This window comes from Micropterus dolomieu, linkage group LG01 (assembly GCF_021292245.1).
Source record: "Micropterus dolomieu isolate WLL.071019.BEF.003 ecotype Adirondacks linkage group LG01, ASM2129224v1, whole genome shotgun sequence".
Classification (NCBI taxonomy): domain Eukaryota; kingdom Metazoa; phylum Chordata; class Actinopteri; order Centrarchiformes; family Centrarchidae; genus Micropterus; species Micropterus dolomieu.
Genome location: NC_060150.1, coordinates 2,303,349 through 2,325,019, shown reverse-complemented (window position 1 = coordinate 2,325,019; position 21,671 = coordinate 2,303,349). Strand labels below are relative to the sequence as shown.

The 21,671-nt window shown below is 42.5% G+C and overlaps 1 protein-coding gene across 1 annotated transcript in view; it reads right to left on the bottom strand.

Moving 5' to 3' along the window:
* LOC123972917 overlaps nucleotides 1-14,380 on the bottom strand; it is a 32,243-nt gene extending 17,863 nt beyond the window's left edge. The window contains exons 1-4 of the mRNA XM_046052684.1: nucleotides 13,899-14,380; nucleotides 12,571-12,978; nucleotides 11,238-11,654; nucleotides 2,613-2,848 (exon numbers count right to left, since the gene is read on the bottom strand). Of these exons, the coding sequence (XP_045908640.1) occupies nucleotides 2,613-2,848; nucleotides 11,238-11,654; nucleotides 12,571-12,978; nucleotides 13,899-14,329 (1,492 nt within the window). The 5' untranslated portion in view covers nucleotides 14,330-14,380. The remainder of the gene's footprint in view (nucleotides 1-2,612; nucleotides 2,849-11,237; nucleotides 11,655-12,570; nucleotides 12,979-13,898) is intronic.
* Between the last annotated feature and the right edge of the window lie 7,291 nt (nucleotides 14,381-21,671).

The following is a 21,671-nucleotide window of genomic DNA, read 5'->3' as shown; positions in this document are numbered from 1 at the left end:
TCTTTCTGGGTGTGAGGACCAGATCCACATCAGAGCCACACAGTCTGAGAACCCTCCCCACAGACCTGCAGGTTTTCCTGTGTAACTCTCCTGTTAACGGCAGGCTGAAGCCCAGGAGCTGCAGCACAGAGGCCAACTGCTGGGCCTCTCTGGATCTTACAGAGATGACTGCACACAGACTCTGGAAGAACTCTGGATCACAGCTAAAACACAAAGTGATGGATAAAGAGTGAAAACAGCAAAGATAAAGTACAGCACATACTGCATTACAAAATATCTTAGGTGCAACGTCAAAGGTTAAATATGAATGAATGAATATGCAGTTTGGGGTGTTTCAATTTTATTGTGCAAAGTAATGGGAGAGTAACATACAAATACATTTATTTACAATTCGCAAGCCTACAAGAAATTTCATGTGAGTGTAACAGCTTCTGTATTTAATACGTTTGAAAGGAAGGTGCAAATTGCCTAGTGTTGCGCAGAGATGGCTGCTGTAGAGAAATTAACAATATTATTAAACACAATTATTTTATTTTATTTATTCAATGAACTATGGATCCCGCGTAAAATTCATCCAGCCAGAGGGAACAATCACCAACTGCTCACAGAGTGCCGGTCGTAATAGCAACACAACCCATTGTAGGTTTCGGAGAGGGAATGGGGCGTTGGGGCGTACAGGAGATCGCCGAGCGACTGGGCACAGTGCGGACGGTCGGTGATCGTTCCCTCTGGGTGGATGAAGCACGATCTGCTGGCATTTCCTCGCATCTAGGTCATTCCAGCATACTATAGCGGTTTGTGCTGGGGTTTCTCAAAGCAGTTTGTCCATAGATGACTGATGAAAACAGCCTCAAAGGAACAAACTGCTTGCTCAATGGATTACAGTATCTCCCAAACGTGAGTACACCCCTCACATTTTAGTAAATATTTATATCTTTTCATACGACAACTCTGATGAAAGAATACAAGTAGTGACTGTAGAGCTTGTTTAGCAGTGTAAATTTGCTGTCCCCTCAAAATAACCCATTCACAGAGCCATTCATGTCTAAACCACTAGCAAAAGTGAGTACACCCCTGAGGGAAAATGTCAAAACTGGGCCCTAAGTGTCAATATTCTGTGTGGCCACCATTATTTTCCAGCACTGCCTTAACCCTCTTGAGGATGGAGTCCTCTTCCACTCCTCCATGACGACATCCCGAAGCTGCTGGATGTTAGAGACCTTGTGCTCCTCCACCTTCAGTTTGAGGATGCCCCACAGATGCTCAATAGGGCTTAGGTCAGTAGACATGCTTGGCCAGTCCATCACCTTTACCCTTCGCTTCTTTAGCCAGGCAGTGGTTTGTCTTGGAGGTGTGTTTGGGGTTATTGTTATGTTGGAATACTGCCCTGTGGCCCAGTCTCCAAAGGGAGGGGATCATGCTCTGCTTCAGTATGTCGCAGTACATGTTGGCATTCATGGTTCCCTCAATGAACTGTAGCTCCCCAATCCCGGCAGCCCCAGACCATGACACTCCCACCACCATGCTTGACTGTAGGCAAGACACACTTGTCTTTGTACTCCTCACCTGGTTGCTGCCACACACGCTTGACACCATCTGAACCAAATAAGTTTATCTTGGTCTCATCAGACCACAGGACATGGTTCCAGTAATCCATGTCCTTAGTCTGCTTGTCTTCCGCAAACTGTTTGCAGGCTTTCTTGTGCATCATCTTTAGAAGAGGCTTCCTTCTGGGATGACAGCCATGCAGACCAATTTGATACAAAAAAATCTGTCTATTTCCCATAAGCAGCCTCTGGATATGACACTGAGCACGTGGATTCAACTTCTTTGGTCGACCATGGTGAGGCCTGTTTGGAACCTGTCCTGTTCCACCGCTGTATGGTCTTGGCCACCGTGCTGCAGCTCAGTTTCAGGGTCTTGGCAATCTTCTTATAGCCTAGACCATTTTCATGTAGATCAACCATTCTTTTTTCAGATCCTCCGAGAGTTCTTTGCCATGAGGTGCCATGTTGAACTTCCAGTGACCAGTATGAGGGAGTGTGAGAGCAATAACACCAAATTCAACACACCTGCTCCCCATTCATACCTGAGACCTAGTAATACTAACGAGTCACAAGACACTGGGGAGGGAAAATGGCTACTTGGCCCCAATTTGGACACTTTCACATTTGGGTGTACTCACTTGTGTTGCCAGCGGTTTAGACATAAATGGCTGTGTGATGTGTTATTTTGAGGGGACAGCAAATTTACACTGTTATACAAGCTGTGCACTCACTACGCAAAGTGTCATTTCTTCAGTGTTGTCACATTAAAAGATATAATCAAATATTTACAGAAATCTGAGGCGTGTCCTCACTTTTGTGAGATACTGTATATTACTATCATTATTTCTCTAGCTTACCTGAGCTGTGAGATATAAGGCAGACACTGTAGGAAATTCCTCACTTCACTTTCTTCATTTGAGCAGCCTGTCAGCACCACTGGTTTCTTTTCTGGTTGGAGTTTCAGCACTTCCAGGAGGATGGAGGTCTTTCTCTCTGAGAGGTCTATGGACCAGACTGCAGGAGCTGACTTGAAAATTGACTGTAATGACGGAAGGACTCTCAAGCCTGTTTTAGTCTCACAGTCCTTCATGTGTGAGTACAGATCCAGCAGGAAACCACACTGATATTTGTGTCTACTATCATCCATGTTTATCTCATTAAGAGGGAATGTTTGATATCTGCACACTGATGATAACAGCTCCAGTATCTTCTCTCCTGTCTGCTGTTCTCTCTCTGCTGCTGCACAGAACAGATTCCCAAAGAACTTGGCTTCACCTGGGCCTCTAAACCAGAAAGAGAAACTGGAAAGAGAATTGAACATTCAGTTATAATCTGATGTCAACAGCAGAGAAAGATCCATGCATTACTGATATGGAGTTTATCTGCTAAAAGCCAACAAATACCTGCTGTTGAGCAGAATACAGTAAAATCAATCAACCTAAAATTTAACAGGGATATATTTGAATTTTATATATTATATTATATTATATATACTTTTATTAAATTAATTCACACTGGTAGCTGTAGCCTGACAGGAAAGTCAGGCTACAAAGGTGTATCCTCTCCTCTGTATTCAAGATTGTATGTTATACTGGAATACCACTCCTGAACCAACAGGGTGGCTGAAAGGAAAACTTTACCCAAAACATTTATTAATCAATCAGCTCCAAAACCTGAAATACTGGACCACAAGTTTTAACATCCATCATTCTGAAAAACTCTAAGAAACTTCATACAGTACTAGTGTAACATAACTACAATGCATAATTATGGACCTTACATAATTACTTGGACCTGGCAAGATGGCTGCACGTTCAGACGCAGCGGCCCAGCGCGCTTCAGGCTTTGGCAGCAATTTTGTTTTTATAGTGTGTTTTTCGTATTTTTCTACATGTGAATCTGCAGCTGCACATACACAATACAGCAGAGGTGAACAGATAGCGATCGCAAACACTATGTGCCACACACTGAGCACGAATAGCTGGGACTCTATTCCTTTAGAGATTCGGCGTACACCAACAAGCAGAGAGCTCATCAACCCCCTGCTGAGACGGCACAGACAGCGGCGACACAGAAAGCAGAAGAGGGGGAAAAGAGGGGCTACGAGCAAGGCTAAATACTAAACCCTACAAACCGGCCATACCAAGTCTCTTTCTTGCCAATACCCAGTCACTTAACAGCAAAATGGACGAACTACGACTGCGGATCACATCACACAGTTCGAACCACTGTGCGATGATAATAACAGAGACGTCCAGACCCTTTTACTTGCCTAGAGAGTTTACATCAGTTTTCATTACTGCCGTTTATGTGCCACCACAAGCTAATGCTAAGCTAGCCATGGAGATGCTACACCGCTCAATCAGCCAGCATTTGTCGTCACAACCAGACAGCATTGTAATAGTTGCAGGGGACTTTAATCACGCAAATCTGAAGTCTGTTTTGCCCAAATTCCATAAATATGTAAACTTTCTGACAAGAGGAAAGAACACTTTAGACTAAGTCTACTGTAACATCTCACATGCATGTAAAGCCAGTCCCCTGCCACAGCTGGAACATTCAGACTATTTGTCTCTGTCCCTGATCCCGGCATATAAATCACTCAGCTCCAGACAGAGACCATCCATGAGGACAGTCAGAGTGTGGACTAAGGAAGCTACCTCAGCCCTACAGGACTGTTTTGAGAACACAGACTGGGGTATTTTTGCAGAGCAGAATGAACTTGAGGGCCACACATCAGCTGTGCTCTCATACATAAACTTTTGTACTGAGACTGTGGCTGAAATAAAAACTGTTAAAGTGTTCCCCAACCAGAAACCGTGGTTCAACAGTAAGGTGAGGACCCTGCTCAGGACACGGGACTCTGCATTTAAATCGGGTGACCCACAGGATTACAATGCAGCACGAAGAGGCCTGAGGAAGGGCATCAGGGAGGCCAAGCAAAAGTACAAGCAGCGCATTGAAGAACACTTTAACAGCAATAACCCAAGAAGCATGTGGCAGGGAATAAAGACTCTCCCAGGCTACAAAGACAGCAACACACCTACAGCCGCCACCGATATCAGGCTACCAGACACACTCAACAAGTTCTTCTCCCGCTTTGACTGTCAATACACAGAGTCCAGTACCCAGCCAGCACTTCCAGAGGATAATGATCCCATACAGCTGCACCAACATCAGGTCAGATCCACCCTGTGCAAAATCAACAAGAGGAAAGCACCCGGCCCAGACGGAGTTGTTGGGAAAATCCTTAAGGCCTGCGCAGACCAGTTAACTGAGGTATTCACTACTATTTTTAATCGCTCATTACTAGAGTCTGTTGTCCCCACCTGCCTCAAGTCAGCTACAATTGTCCCTGTACCAAAAAAGGGCACAGTGAACTGCCTCAATGACTATCGCCCAGTTGCTCTGACCCCCATCATCACCAAATGTTTTGAGAGACTCATCCTGTCTCACATCAAGTCTGCTATCCCTGCCGACCTTGATCAACATCAGTTTGCATATCGGGCGAACCGATCAATAGAAGATGCAGTCAACATAGCCCTCCACACAGCCCTTACACATCTGGACCGGGAAAGCACCTATGGAAGAATGCTGTTTGTGGACTTCAGCTCAGCCTTCAATACAGTTATCCCCCATAAACTGGTCAAAAAATTGAGCAACCTGGGCCTAGGCAGTTCACTGCGCATGTGGATCCTGGACTTCCTCTGAAACAGACCCCCGACCGTCAGGATGGGAGAATTCACATCATCTACTCTCTTATACTAAACACTGGTACAGCACAGGGGTGTGTCCTCAGCCCCCTCCTCTACTCCCTCTTTACCCATGACTGCCACCCCATCCACCCCACCAACATCATTGTCAAATTTGCTGATGATACTACCATAGTAGGACTGATATCAGATAATAACAAAGCAGCCTACAGGGAAGAGGTCCAAAATCTGATAGACTGGTGTAAACACAACAACCTGGAACTGAACACCCCAAAAACCAAGGAGCTAATAGTGGACTTCAGGAAGTCAAAATGCACTGAGCACTCTGCCCTCTACATACACGGGGAGGAGGTAGAGAGAATAGAGAGCTTTAAGTTCCTTGGTGTGCACATCTCGGCCAACCTCACCTGGACCACTCACATCTCCCATCAGGTGAGGTTCTAAAGTTCTAAAGTTCTATTCTATTCCATTAGGATTTCCAGTGGTTTACTGATCACATCCTGATGACATGGTTCCTTTTCAATATTGATAATAAACCACTTGATCAAAATCTTTTCATTCACTCCTCTTAATCATTCATCTTTCAAACATCCTGCTCAGTTACAGCTCTTTTCTTGGCTATATTAGAGTCAGGGTAGCCTATATTTGAGCTCCAATCCTGCATCCATGACCCATAACATGTTGGGATTAAAAATAAAAATGATTAAGAACTCAAAATGTGAACCACTTTAAGAAATGTGGTTCATTAATATCAGTGTGTTTGTCATCGCTACACTAAAATCAATATGTTAGTCAACACTAACACATTGATGTACTTAGAGGGGAAACATCTTTTAATGCAGGAAACTACTGCTTCATCCCTGAGATTTGCTAAATCACAGCAAAAAGCTGTAAAAGAACATCAGTGGTCCTGAAGAAGAACTGAACTCATCATCATCAACACAATGGTGATGGTCTCTGTTGCTGACATTGCTGGAGCTTGTTGGATCACATCACTATAGCTGAGTCTCTGTTTCCTTTTTACTGAGTCCATAGATGACTGATGAAAACAGCCTCAAAGGAACAAACTTGGTGCTCAATGGAGTACAGTATCTCACAAAAGTGAGTACACCCCTTACATTTTTGTAAATATTTTTATCTTTTCATAAGACAGCTCTGTAGAAATAACACTTTGCTACAATGTAAAGTAGTGAGTGTAGAGCTTGTATAACAGTGTAAATTTACTGTCCCCTCAAAATAACACATCACACAGCCATTCATATCTAAACCGCTGGCAACAAAAGTGAGTACAACCCTAAGTGACAATGTCCAAATTGGGCCCAAAGTGTCAATATTTTGTTTGGCCACCATTATTACCACCTCTTCAACCTCTACAGTAATGCTGACAGCACTCATCCGTCTATTTCCCAAAGGCAGCCTCTGGATATGACGCTGAGCACGTGCATTCAACTTCTTTGGTCAACCATGGCGAGGCCTGTTCTGAGTGAAACCTGTCCTGTTCGACAGCTGTATAGTTTCAGTATCTTGGCAATCTTCTCATAGCCTTGGCCATCTTCATGTAGACCAAAAATTCTTTTTTTCAGATCCTCATAGAGTTCTTTGCCATGAGGTGCCATGTTAAACTTCCAGTGAACAGCATGATGGAGTGTAAGAGCGATAACACCAAATTTAACACACCTGCTCCCCATTCACAGCTGAGACCTTCTAACACTAACAAGTCACATGACACCGGGGAAGGAAAATGGCTAATTTGGCTCAATTTTGAAATTTTCACATAGGGGTGTACTCACTGTTGTTGCTAGCAGTTTAGACATTACTGGCTGTGTGATGTGTTATTGAGGGGACAGCAAATTTACACTGTTATAGAAGCGATACACACACTACTTTACTTTATTGCAGCAAAGTGTCATTTCTTCAGTGCTGTCACATGAAAAGATATAATCAAATATTTAATGTGAGGGGTGTACTTACTTTTGTGAGATACTGTAAATACCATCTTCATCACTGCATTACATCCTGCAACACCTTGACTCTCCAGGGACATGTGCAAGTATCCTGTTCGTGGACTTCAGCTAGGCGTTCAACACCATCATCCCAGACATCCTCAGCACCAAACTCAGCCAGCTCACTGTGCCAGCCACCACCCATCAGTGGATCACAAACTTCCTGACTGACAGGAGTAAGCAGGTGAGACTGGGGAACATCACATCCAGCACCCAGACTATTAGCACTGGCGCCCCCCAGGGGTGTGTGCTCTCCCCACTGCTCTTCTCCCTCTACACCAACGACTGCACCTCAGGAGACCCATCTGTCAAACTCGTGAAGTTCGCTGACGACACAACAGTCATCGGCCACATCCGGGATGGTGATGAGTTGGTCTACAGATGGGAGGTTGATCAGCTGGCTCTCTGGTGCAGTCAGAACAACCTGGAGCTTAACACGCTCAAAACTGTGGAGATGACCAGATCATCTTACACAACAGCCCTCTTTCTGCTATGGAAACTTTCAGGTTTCTAGGTTCACACTGACACCATCATCAAGAAGGCCCAGCAGAGGATATACTTCCTGAGCCAGCTCAGGAAGCTCAACCTGCCTAAGGAGCTGCTGATCCACTTTTACACAGCCATCATTCAGTCTGTCCTCTGCACGTCCATCACTGTCTGGTTTGGATCTGCCACCAAAAAGGACAGGAGCAGACTACAACGGACAGTCAGGATTGCAGAAAAGATCATCGGTGCCAACCTGCCCTCCATTCAGGACTTATACACTTCCAGAGTCAGGAAACGGGCAGGAAACACCACTGCAGATCGATCTCACCCCAGACACAACCTGTTCCAGCTCCTCCCCTCTGGTAGGCGCTACAGAGCACTGTACGTCAAAACCAAAAGACTCAGGAACAGTTTCTTCCTACAAGCCATCACTCTGATGAACAGCTGATTTCTGAATCACAGTGTCAGGAACAAGTCATGTGCAATAACCCAGTAACTCCACCTCTAATCAGCCACCTGTTTACTGGTTACCACTTGTCATTTATTTATTCACCATTCTCTATTTCAGTGCTGTTCATACTATTATATTGTCATATTGTATATACATCCTTTGCACTATGCTCCATCGCACATGTACATGTGTACATGTATGCATGTATGTGTACCTGCATAGTACATCCATCCATCCATCCATCGTCAACCGCTTATCCTGCGTACAGGGTCGCGGGGGGCTGGAGCCAATCCCAGCTGACATCGGGCGAAAGGCGGGGTACACCCTGGACAGGTCGCCAGGCCATTGCAGGGCCACACATAGACGAACAACCACTCACACTCACACCTAAGGACAACTTAGGGTCACCAATCAACCTAGCCTGCATGTCTTTGGAGGGTGGGAGGAAGCCGGAGCACCCGGAGAGAACCCACGCGGACATGGGGAGAACATATGATATGCCCGATATGTACATAATAATGACAATAATATTTTACTCCTGCATCCTTTGTACTCTGCTTGTCAATGTGTCTATATTGTTTTGCTGTGGTACCACAAATGACATTTGTTAAGCATACACCACGCACAGGCCAATGAATACGAACAGAATGGCTCCCTACACTGCACAGCAAACTGTCCTGAGAGACAGGATGAGGAATTTAAGATATTATAGAATGGGGACAGTCAAAAGGTAGAAACACTGTTTCCAGCATGTTTATTAGACAAGCAAGGCTGCTGCTGTTTCTGTTTCTCTCTCTCCCCTGGCCAATCTCAGCTGTTTCAGGGGGAGTTTTGCCCCCATGTGCTGGCTAAGCCTGCTGATTGAAAATCGTGTTAGTTGGGGAGGTGGATTCACATCCAGAGTTGGCTGACTGACTACAGGCCAGTGGAGTGGGATTCGAGGACACTGTACAGCAAAGAGGGTGAAGTATATAAGACAGTATATTGACATATACTGCTCTGATTAAGAGAACTGCTGAAATAGTTCCAGTAACATTTTTCACACACCATAGTTAGGCACACCGGTGGACATGGCTGAACTATCTGAGTAATTAAACAGGCTTAAAGGCATTAAACTGGTTTTGAGTCAATGCTAAAGGCTGAAGTCATCATCCCATGCCCTGACTCCCCTGTACCAAATGCAATTTTTCCAGTTAAGAAAATACATGATGAAGGTAAACCTACAGGGTGGAGGTTCATGCCTTTGTAATGTGGCAGCAGCAGAAAAAGCAGTAGTTGCATCACTTGACATTGTAGGATACGGTGATCTCAAACTTATGGTGCCGCATGTAGTTTCACACATCCTACACACACAGATCACATTTGTCTGCACAGCGATGGTTCTTCAATGAAAACATCTTGTTGAAACTCAATTATTTGCTCAATCCCTCACCAGAAATGTACTATTTCCACAACATTTAGCTTTTGTAAATGTACAATGAAGTGTTTTTCATTGAAGTTTTGAATCACAGTTCTCAGCCACAGCTAAATTGGTTAGATATGCTATGCTTCACACAGACATCCAACCTTTCATTCTAACCAACTCCTTTTAACTTGGCACCATTGAACAGATCACATAAATACAATATACTTCTATTTACTTTAAACAACCACAGATACAATATACAGGAAGCAACTTAAAGTTCTCCCTGTACCCTTGTTCTTTGTGTGACCACATGTGCTCACATGGACTCCCCCACATGCGCATGCGCACGCACATGCAACAACACTGTCTTTATCAGACATGCAGACCTCTTTGTTCTCTTTGTCTTAGTGTAGTTCATTTTAGTTAGTGTCACTTTGTGTGTTTTTATTTTGTTTATATTGGGAACATATGCATTTGGTTTCTTTCAGTATTGCATAAGAATTAATTTATTGCCAACCTCTGCGTGTAGAACTCAAAATTCTTCCATTAATTATCAATTAATAGTAATTATGTTATAGATATTAATCTAATTATCAACCAAAATTCCAAATTAATAGCCGAGTATGTTTTACTCAAAATGAGACTGAAATAGATAATAGAAATAAAAAAAGGACAATATATTTTATTATTATTAGTATTAATTATTAAATAATAGTAATCATAATTATTATTACATTTTTAAATATAAATCTTGATGCAATCTAAACCCTAATTCCCAACACACATATCAGCTCATGGGAGATGAGCAGGACTCTGTGGGAGCATTGCTAGGGGTGTTTGATCTGCACAGAACTCTGGGTAATGTCGGAATAAACACATAGGGCTACGTGCAATAAAACAGCATGTCATCTATAAAACTAAACACAGTGATATAAACAGTAAATCAAATTAAGCCTGTTGCAAAGAACCTTGGTGTCTGGTATGATAGTAATTTAAATTTCGAGCAGCACACCACAAAACTTGTTCAATCACATTTTTTATCAACTTAGAAATATAGCAAAAATTCGATCTATGTTAACTTTTAAGGACACCGAGACCATTTTACAAGCCTTCATCTCATCACGCTTGGATTATTGCAACAGCCTTTTCACCTGTTTAGCCCAAAAATCTATTGATCGACTCCAGACTGTCCAGAACTCAGCTGCCAGGCTTTTAACCAGAACAAAGAAATATGACTACATCACCCCTGTTTTAGCTTCATTACACTGGCTCCCAGTACGTCTTAGAATGGACTTTTGAATTTTATTATCACTTTTAGAGCTCTTCATGGCCTCTCGTCTTGCCTTATCTTAAACGTGTATTTTAGTCTTTTCAATGTTTTCTTGCTTTTATCGTACTGTTTTTGTATTATTGTCTTTTGGGTGTTATTGTCTTTACACTTGTTAAAACACTTTGTAACTTGTTTTTGAAAAGTATTCTACAAATAAAGATTATAATAATAATAATAATAATGATAATAATAATAATAACGTTTATGTGGACTGATCACCTGAACACTTTACCTTCACCTTCAAACTAACAGTGAGTTTCCAGAAATGTCCACGGAAGTCATGTGAAGTACAATTCATTTACCTGAGCTGTGAGATATAAGGCAGACACTGTAGGAAACTCCTCACTTCACTTTCTTCATCTGAGCCGCCTGTCAGCACCACTGGTTTCTTCTCTGGTTGGAGTTTCAGCACTTCCAGGAGGATGGAGGTCTTTCTCTCTGAGAGGTTTATGAACCAGACTGCAGGAGCTGACTGGAAAACTGACTGTAACGATGATCTTTTAGTTATCTTCAGGTGGGAGCACAGATCCAGCAGGAAATCACACTGATGTTTTTGGTCATCATCAAACATGTGTCTATCTTTAAGAAGGAATGTTTGATTTCTGCACGCTGATGATAAGAGCTCCAATATATTTTCGCCTGTCTGCCGTTCTCTCTCTGCTGCTGCACTGAACAGATTCCCAAAGAACTTGACATCACCTTCAAGATGCTGAGAGAAACTGGAATGAGAATTGAACATTTTGTTATGATCTGATGTCAACAGCAGAAAAAGAGCCATGCATTACTGATATGGAGTTTATCTGCTAAAAGCCTACAAATACCTGCTGATGAGCAGAATACACTAAAATAAATCGACCTGAAATTCAAGCAATAATTATTTTTAAAAGGGATATATGTGGATTTTAGAAAACTGTTACTAAAGTAAAATCCTGACGAAATGTTGAATGAAGCAGGAATGTCAGGAGTATCCTCTCCTCTGTATTAAAGATTGTATGTTATACTGGAATACCACTCCTGAACCAACAGGGTGGCTGAAAGGAAAACTTTACCCAAAACATTTATTAATCAATCAGCTTCAAAGCTGAAATACTGGACCACAAGTTTTAACATCCATCATTCTGAAAAAGTTTATAAAACTTCATACTGTACTAGTGTAAGATAATTAGGATTTCTAGTGGTTTACTGATCATATCCTGATAACATGTGGTTTCTTTTCAATATTGATAATAAACCACCTGATCAAAATCCTCTCATTCGCTCCTCTTAATCATTCATCGTTCAAACATCATGCTTAGTTACAGCTCTTTTCTTGGCTATATTAGAGTCAGGGGAGCCAATAAATGAGCTCCAATCCAGCATCCATGACCAATCACATATTGTGATAAAAAATAAAAATTATTGAGTGGGACTTTGTGGGAGCGTTGCTAGGGGTGTTTGATCTGCACAGAACTCTGGGTAATGTAGGAATAAACACAGTGGGCTTTGTGGAATAAAACAGCATGTCATCTATCAAACTAAACACAGTGATATAACGTTTACGTGGACTGATCACCTAAAAACTTTACCTTCACCTTCAAACTAACAGTGAGTTTCAAAAAATGTACACGGAAGTCATGTGAAGTTCAATTCATTTACCTGAGCTGTGAGATATAAGGCAGACACTGTAGGAAACTCCTCACTTCACTCTCTTCATCTGAGCCGCCTGTCAGCTCCACTGGTTTCTTCTCTGGTTGGAGTTTCAGCACTTCCAGGAGGATGGAGGTCTTTCTCTCTGAGAGGTTTATGGACCAGACTGCAGGAGCTGACTGGAAAACTGACTGTAATGATGGAAGGACCCTCAAGCCTGTTTTAGTCTCATAGTCCTTGAGGTGGGAGTACAGATCCAGCAGGAAATCACTCTGATAATAATAATCCTCATCATTATCAATATATGATGTTAACAGCTCCAGTATCTTTTCTCCTGCTGTCTGCTGTTCTCTCTCTGCTGCTGCACAGAACAGATTCCCGAAGAACTTGGCTTCAGCTTCCAACTCGACAAATACACTGGAACGAGAATTAAACATTTTGTTATGATCTGATGTCGACAGAGGAAAAACAGCCATGCATTACTGATATGGAGTTTATCTGCTAAAAGCCTACAAATATCTGCTGATGAGCAGAATACACTAAAATAAATCAACCTGAAATTTAAGCAAAAATGATTTTAAAAGGGATATATGTGGATTTTAGAAAACTGTTACTAAAAGAAAATCTTGACAATATGTTGAATGAAGCAGGAAAGTCAGGCTACAAAGGTGTATCCTCTCCTCTGTATTAAAGATTGTATGTTATACTGGAATACCAGTCCTGAACCAACAGGGTGGCTGAAAGGAAAACTTTACCCAAAACATTTATTAATCAATCAGCTCCAAAGCTGAAATACTGGACCACAAGTTTTAACATCCATCATTCTGTAAAACTATGAAATTTCAAACAGTACTAGTGTCACATAATTAGTATTTCTAGTGGTTTACTGATCATATCCTGATAACATGTGGTTTCTTTTCAATATTGATAATAAACCACTTGATCAAAATTCTCTCATTCGCTCCTCTTAATCATTCATCGTTCAAACATCATGCTTAGTTACAGCTCTTTTCTTGGCTATATTAGTGAGGGGAGCCAATAAATCAGCTCCAATCCAGCATCCATGACCAATCACATATTGTGATAAAAAATAAAAATTATTGAGTGGGACTCTGTGGGAGCGTTGTTAAGGGTGTTTGATCTGCACAGAACTCTGGGTAATGTAGGAATAAACACACTGGGCTGTGTTGAATAAAACAGCATGTCATCTATCAAACTAAACACAGTGATATAACGTTTATGTAAACTGATCACCTGAACACTTTACCTTCACCTTCAAACTAACAGGGAGTTTCCAGAAATGTACACTGAAGTCATGTGAAGTACAATTCATTTACCTGAGCTGTGAGATATAAGGCAGACACTGTAGGAAACTCCTCACTTCACTCTCTTCATCTGAGCAGCCTGTCAGCTCCACTGGTTTCTTCTCTGGTTGGAGTTTCAGCACTTCCAGGAGGATGGAGGTCTTTCTCTCTGAGAGGTTTATGGACCAGATGGAAGGAGCTGACTGGAAAACTGACTGTAATGATGGAAGGACCCTCAAGCCTGTTTTAGTCTCATAGTCCTTGAGGTGGGAGTACAGATCCAGCAGGAAATCACTCTGATAATAATAATCCTCATCATTATCAATATATGATGTTAACAGCTCCAGTATCTTCTCTCCTGTCTGTTGTTCTCTCTCTGCTGCTGCACAGAACAGATTCCCAAAGACCTTGGCTCTATCCTTGATTTCAAACTTGTAAGAGAATCTGGAACGAGAATTGAACATTTTGTCATGATCTGATGTCAAGAGCAGAAAAAAGAGCCATGCATTACTGATATGGAGTGTATCTGCTAAAAGCCTACAAATACCTGCTGATGAGCAGAATAGAGTGGATTAGCGCTGACCCCGAATAGTTGAAGATTCGATGCTTCGATGGGCAGAGCCTGATTCGACTGTCAGTCTCACAGTCGAAGCTTCGCAGCAAATCATTCCATTTTGGCGATATGGGGGCGCTCAACGTCTGATTTTACACAGAACTACCAGTTTTCTCCCAATAAGTTAATATAAAGCCTATTACAATATGCATTTCAATGCTCAATGCTGTAAATAAACATCTAAAAATAATTAAATGAATAAATCCAAAATTGTAACTCTAACCCTGGGTCGTCAGAGCGCATGTGTAGGCATAGCGTATGTAGTGGCAGCAGAGGAACACTTGTGGAAACGAAGGAGCCCCAGCTTCTCTGGTGTTGTGCCGAGTTGTTGGTCACCGCGCACAAAAACACAGATGATACGAACATCAGTCGACAATATGCAGGACTTTATGATTCTGATTCGTCTGTGTAAACCCTGAGTCGGGAACAGCCCTACAGTGGATACATGGATGTATGTGGTTTTTAGAAGACTTGTATTAAATAAATTAATCACAAAATGTTGAATGAAGCAGGAAAGTCAGGCTACTACAAAGGTGTATCCTCTGCTCTGTATTAAAGATTGTATGTTATACTGGAATACCACTCCTGAACCAACAGGGTGGCTGAAAGGAAAACTTTACCCAAACCATTTATTAATCAATCAGCTCCAAAGAGTTTCCAGAAATGTCCACTGAAGTCATGTGAAGTACAATTCATTTACCTGAGCTGTGAGATATAAGGCAGACACTGTAGGAAATTCTTCACTTCACTCTCTTCATCTGACCAGCCTGTCAGCTCCACTGGTTTCTTCTCTGGTTGGAGTTTCAGCACTTCCAGGAGGATGGAGGTCTTTCTCTCTGAGAGGTCTATGGACCAGACTGCAGGAGCTGACTGGAAAACTGACTGTAATGATGGAAGGACCCTCAAGCCTGTTTCAGGGTCATACGAGTACAGGTCCAGCAGGAAATCACACCATTTCTCTTCAAGAGGGAATGTTTGATATCTGCACACTGATGTTAACAGCTCCAGTATCTTCTCTCCTGTCTGCTGTTCTCTCTCTGCTGCTGCACAGAACAGATTCCCAAAGAACTGGACTTCACCTGAACCTCTAAGACGCTGAGAGACACTGGAATGAGAAATGAATATTTTGTTATGATATGATGCATACGTATAAAAGTTTGTTTTATTTCAAAGATTCTAGAAAAAATAATTTCTTAGCAGCTCCTGGCTTCTGTCAGCATCACAGCACTGAGTCAGCCCTTATGAAGGTCACTAAAGACCTTTTAATGAACACTGACCAGGTGTAAATGGGGTTTGAGACCTCCACGAAGCTCAGATTATAACTTGAACTGTGTTAATCACGGAGTGATACCAAGCGGGAAGCTTCCGGTCTACAATATGAAGCCGATGCGGAAGTCCCTGAAACCTGCATTCTATTTAGTTTAGTTTAGTTTAGTTTCAAGACTGTTGTTTGCTAGACAAAGTTATCAGCCCTGTTAAAATGACAGTTAACGTGAGTTACAATTGCACTTAGCTAAGCAAGCTAGCTAGCTCCGCACACGGCCGTTCGCTCTGTCGTATCGTCACTTCCGGGCACTTCCTGGTTGCAAAAACTCGACACGGCGGCAGCCTATCGGCCAAACTCGGGGCTTCAAAATGGCAGTCCACAAACCAACGAGCGACGTCACGATGACTACGTCCATTTCTTATATGAGTGATATCTGTGCAAGGAATTCCATGTCATACCCATTGTATACACTCATTACATCTCTACTTTGAACCAATCAGACTGCTTGATTTCAGCTACCCGTTTTATAATGATCAACAACTTCAGCAAATAAATCACTACTAGCTAATAAGCAAAATAAATAATTCAAGCAAACAAAAGACAAAAGCGTACAACAATCAACAAGTGTGTGTGTGGATTTGTGTGTGTTTCCTAATTTTGCACATCGCCTTATGATAAACTTGTGGCCCAGATTATATGTTAATCGGACAGACCTCTGTGGAGCTATGACATCACTTCCTCTTTTATAGCAACCCACAGAAAGTTCTTACTTTATAACATGAAGTTTTTGTGAGTACCAAAGTTATTTTAATAACTATTGTGCATGAGGGTAGACTGATTCTACCTCAGACGGGCATGGGAAGCTACTGGCCCAAGTTTTGAGTTTTTCTACATCATTTTTTGAGCTTATTGTGTTCCTTCTTCTTGATGTTGATGTTGCTTGGGATTGCTACATCTAACACAACTGCCTTCTTCTGCTGTTTGTTGATCAACACAATGTCTGGTTGGTTAACCATCACCAGTTTGTCAGGCTGGATCTTTAAGTCCCACAGGATATTAGCTCGGTCATTACCTTAGGAGGTGTCTTCCATTTTGACCTTGGGACTTCCAGCCCATACTCCTGGCAGATGTTTCTGTACACTATGCCAACTACCTGGTTATGGAAATCCATGTATGCATTCCTACCTGCATCTTACACCCTGCTGTTATACTTTACTGTCTCAGGGGTATCCTTGCATAGTCTGCACAGGGGGTCGTGTCTGGTATGGTAGACCCCAATTTCTATTGATCTTGTGCTGAGTGCCTGTTCTGGTGCTGCCATGATCAAAGTGCTTCTGTGCTGTCCTTTAGTCCAGCCTTTTCTAACCACTAGTAGGATTTCTTAATATCAGCCACTTCTTCTATCTGTCAATGGTACATGCTGTGCAGCGGCTTGTGTCTCCATGAAGGTTCTTCCTCCTCCTTGTCCTCACCCTCAGGTTTCTGCTGCCTGAGGTGTTCACTTAGCCCTTCATCTTTGGAGGGCATCTTCCTGATGTACTCCTGGATCTTGTTGTTTCATCCTGGACAGAGGTCTTAACACTCACAAACCCTCTGCCTCCCTCGCTCCGCTTGTGTACAATCTCAGGGTGATGGGTGTGAGGTGAAAACCTCCGTGCATTGTGAGGAACTTTCTTGTATTGATGTCAGTGGCCTCTATCTCCTTCTTTGGCCAGTTTATTATAACAACTGGGTATCTGATGAGTGGAAGGGTGCGTGTGTTGATGGCTTGGATCTTGTTCTTTCCATTCAGCTGACTTTTTAGGACCTGCCTTACTCTTTGTAGGTATTTGGCTATGGCGGACTTCCTTGCTGCCTCCTCATGGTTTCCGTTAGGCTGCGGCACCCCAAGGTATTTTTAGCTGTCCTTATTATCTGCAATGTTGCCTTCTGGTTGTTAACCCCCTCGGTTCTGATCATTTTCCCTCTTTTTCATAACATGCAACCACACTTGTCCAGTTCAAATTACATTCCAATGTTGCTGCTTTAGATCCTGGTAGTGTGGATCAGTCAGTCAATGTCTTGCTCATTTCTGGCATACAGTTTGATGTCATCCATGTAGAGGAGGTGACTGATGGTTGTTCCACTTCAGAACCGGTATCCGTAGCCAGTCTTTGTGATGATCTTGCTGAGTTGGTTCAGGTCTAGGCAGAACAGCAGCAGGGATAGTGCTTCACCTTGGTATATGCCGCACTTGATGGTGACTTGTGCAATTGGCTTTGAGTTGGCTTTCAGACTTGTTTTCCACAGCCTCATTTAGGTCTTGATGAAGGCTGTCACTGGACTCACTAAGTCCGTACCTATCCAGCCAGTTGAACACTCAATAAAGCCACAGTAGACACTGATGCCATTTGTGAAGTTTATTGATCAAGTTTCTAAAACTGAAACAGATATAAACAATATGTATTGTTCAATTGCTAAAGCAACGAATGATAGCTTTGTAGTACAGCGCTAGCATAAACAACCATAAACTAGGTTCAGAAATGTCTAATGGCAAATATAATGACATACATGCAGGATTAATATATACAAACATCATTACCTACAGAAATTGCGTTACATCAGCACTAGGGCTGAACGTTTAATTGTTTTCAAATAGAAATTGTGATTTTAAAGAACACAATTAGCTAATTGTGAAGACGGCAATTAAAATGTACGTTAATAATTACCCGACACTCCTTCTTGGATGTCAGCTATTACAATGGTTACTGGATCTTGTTCTGGGAGATTGCTGTGATCTGTTCTTGGATCCACTAACCACTGAGCATTGGTGTTGTGTGATGCCTCCTTCTCCCATATGTTCTTCCAGTACTGTTCAGTCTCAGCCCTGAGTGGATCTGTTCTTGTGTTATTACCCTGCCACTGAGAAAACACTTTGAAAGGTTCGTTAAAGAATATCGGGTTAATTCTCCTGGCTTCTGCTTCTCCCTTGTAACTCTGTAGGCCAGAGCGGTGAGTTCTTAGGTAGCTCCTTCCTTGCACCTTTCTGTAACTCTGACGGAGGACTAAACTACCTGCCTGTTGCCTTGATCTTGGTCTCCAGCCTTCTCTGCTGGGGGGAAAGATGTTGATGTTGAAGGGTGTGGGGTGGCACCGTGTGTGTCACCAGTCCTGATCACTGAGGAGGTGTGAGAAGGGAGCTGCTGTGGGGGCAGAGAGGGTGTAGGGACTGTGTGACGGGGGGCAGGGGAGAGGGCAGCTGACCTATTGAAAAACACATTCAGCTCATCAGCTCTGTCTATTTTCCTGTTAGAACACTGAGCTAGGATTTGTTTCTTTGTCAGTGTCGATTCTGGGTTTCGAAGCATCCATATATCCCACAGTCTCTTCATATAACCCCTCTCATCGGGATTGCATGTATAATAGCTTGTATAGTTCAAAACACAAAGTCACTGGCATTAACCACTGAGCTATGAGGCACAATATACACTCACCGGCCACTTTATTAGGTACACCTTGCTAATACCAGGTTGGACCCCCTTTTGCCTTCAGAACTGCCTTAATTCTTCGTGGCATACTTTCAACAAGGTGTTGGAAACATTCCTCAGAAACTTTGGTCCATGTTGACATGGTAGCATTACTCAGTTGCGGCAGATTTGTCAGCTGACCATCCATGATGAGAATCTCCTGTTTAACCACATCCCAAAGGTGCTCTGTTGGATTGAGATCTGGTGACTATGGAGGCCATTGGAGTACAGTGAACTCACTGTCATGTTCAAGAAACCAGTTAGAGATGATTTGAGCTTTGTGACATGGCGCATTATCCTGCTGGAAGTAGCCATCAGAAGATGGGTACACTGTGGTCATAAAGGGATGGACATGGTCAGCAAGAAGACTCAGGTAGGCTGTCATGTTTAAACAATGCTCAGTTGGTACTAAGGGATCCAAAGTGTGCCAGGAAAATTTCACCCACAACATTACACCACCACCAGCCTGAAACCTTGATACAAGGCAGGATTGGTACATGCTTTCATGTTGTTTACGCCAAATTGTGACCCTACCATCTGAATGTCGCAGCTGAAATAGTGACTCCTTAGGCCAGGGGACGTTTTTCCTTCTACTATTGTCCAGTTTTGGTGAGTGTGTGTGAATTGTAGCTTCAGTTTCCTGTTCTTAGCTGACAGGATTGGCACCCGTTGTGATCTTCTGCTGCTGTAGCCCATCTGCTTCAAGGTTCGACGTGTTGTGCGTTGTGCATTCAGAGATGGAATACATTGATTGTAACGAGTGGTAATTTGAGTTACTGCAGCCTTTCTGTCATCTCGAACCAGTCTGCCCATTCTCCACTGACCTCTAACATCAACAAGGCAGTTTCGTTCACACAACTGCTGCTCACTGGATATTTTCTCTTTTTCGGAGCATTCTCTGTAAACCCAGATGGTTGGGCGTGAAAATCCCAGTAGATCAGCAGTTTCTGAAACACTCAGACCAGCCCGTCTGGCAACAACAACCATGTCACGTTCAAAGTCACTTAAACTTTAACTTTCTTCCCCATTCTGATGCTCTGTTTGAACTTCAGCAAGTTGTCTTGACCACGTCTACATGCGTAAATGCATTGAGTTGCTGCCATGTGATTGGCTGATTAGCTATTTGGGTTTACAAGCAATTAAATTATTGACAACAAATTGCTGCTGTTTTATTCAGTTGTATTGATTATTGACAAGTTGCTGCTATATTATGCAGTTGTATTGATTATTGACAACAGATTGCTGCCGTTTTATGCAGTTATATTGAATATTAACAACATATTGCTGCTGTTTTATGTATATTGACAACATATTGCTGCTGTTTTATGGAGTTGTATTGCATATTGACAACATATTGCTGCTGCACCCTGCAGAAACACTGCAGACCTATTTCCCCAGCATCTCCAGGCTGGGGAAATAGGTCTGCAGGCCCAACAACATTAAAATCAATCAACCTAAAGTTCAAGTAATAATGTTTTTGCAGGGATAAGTGTTGAGTTTAGAATACTTTGACTAAAGAAATTCTTTACAAAACGTTTAAGGAAGCAGGAAAGTCATTCAGCAATAAGATTTAGAAACCAAATATGTTTTTTAATTAAGTCCTGAAAATGTGAACTTCAGATAGACAGTAAACTCACACTAACACATTGATGTACTTAGAAGGGAACCATCTACCTGAGCCGTGAGATATAAGGCAGACACTGTAGGAAACTCCTCACTTCACTCTCTTCATCTGAGCAGCCTGTCAGCTCCACTGGTTTCTTCTCTGGTTGGAGTTTCAGCACTTCCAGGAGGATGGAGGTCTTTCTCTCTGAGAGGTTTATGGACCAGACTGCAGGAGCTGACTGGAAAACTGACTGTAATGATGGAAGGACTCTCAAGCCTGTTTCAGGATCATAACAGTACAGGTCCAGCAGAAAATCACACCATTTCTCCTTAAAAGGGAATGATTGATATCTGCACACTGATGATAACAGCTCCAGTATCTTCTCTCCTGTCTGCTGTTCTCTCTCTGCTGCTGCACAGAACAGATTCCCAAAGAACTCGACTTCACCTGAGCCTCTAAACCAGAAAGAGAAACTGGAACGAGAATTGAACATTTAGTTATGATCTGATGTCAACAGCAGAAAAAGAGCCATGCATTACTGAGTTTGTCTGCTAAAAGCCTACAAATACCTGCTGATGAGCAGAATACAGTAAAATCAATCAACCTAAAACTCAAATAACAATGACTGAGCCCATGTAACTCAAACTCTGTATCAGTGAGGTGTCTGAAGTCCACTACACACTGCAGTCTGTTAACAGACAGACGCTGTCTCTTCTATGAAACCTCTGGATCCTCAGTGCGCTGCGTTATTATAAACTATGATGAACCGGTCGTTGGTCAAATCTCTCTCTGTCTTCTATAGCAAACCTAAATT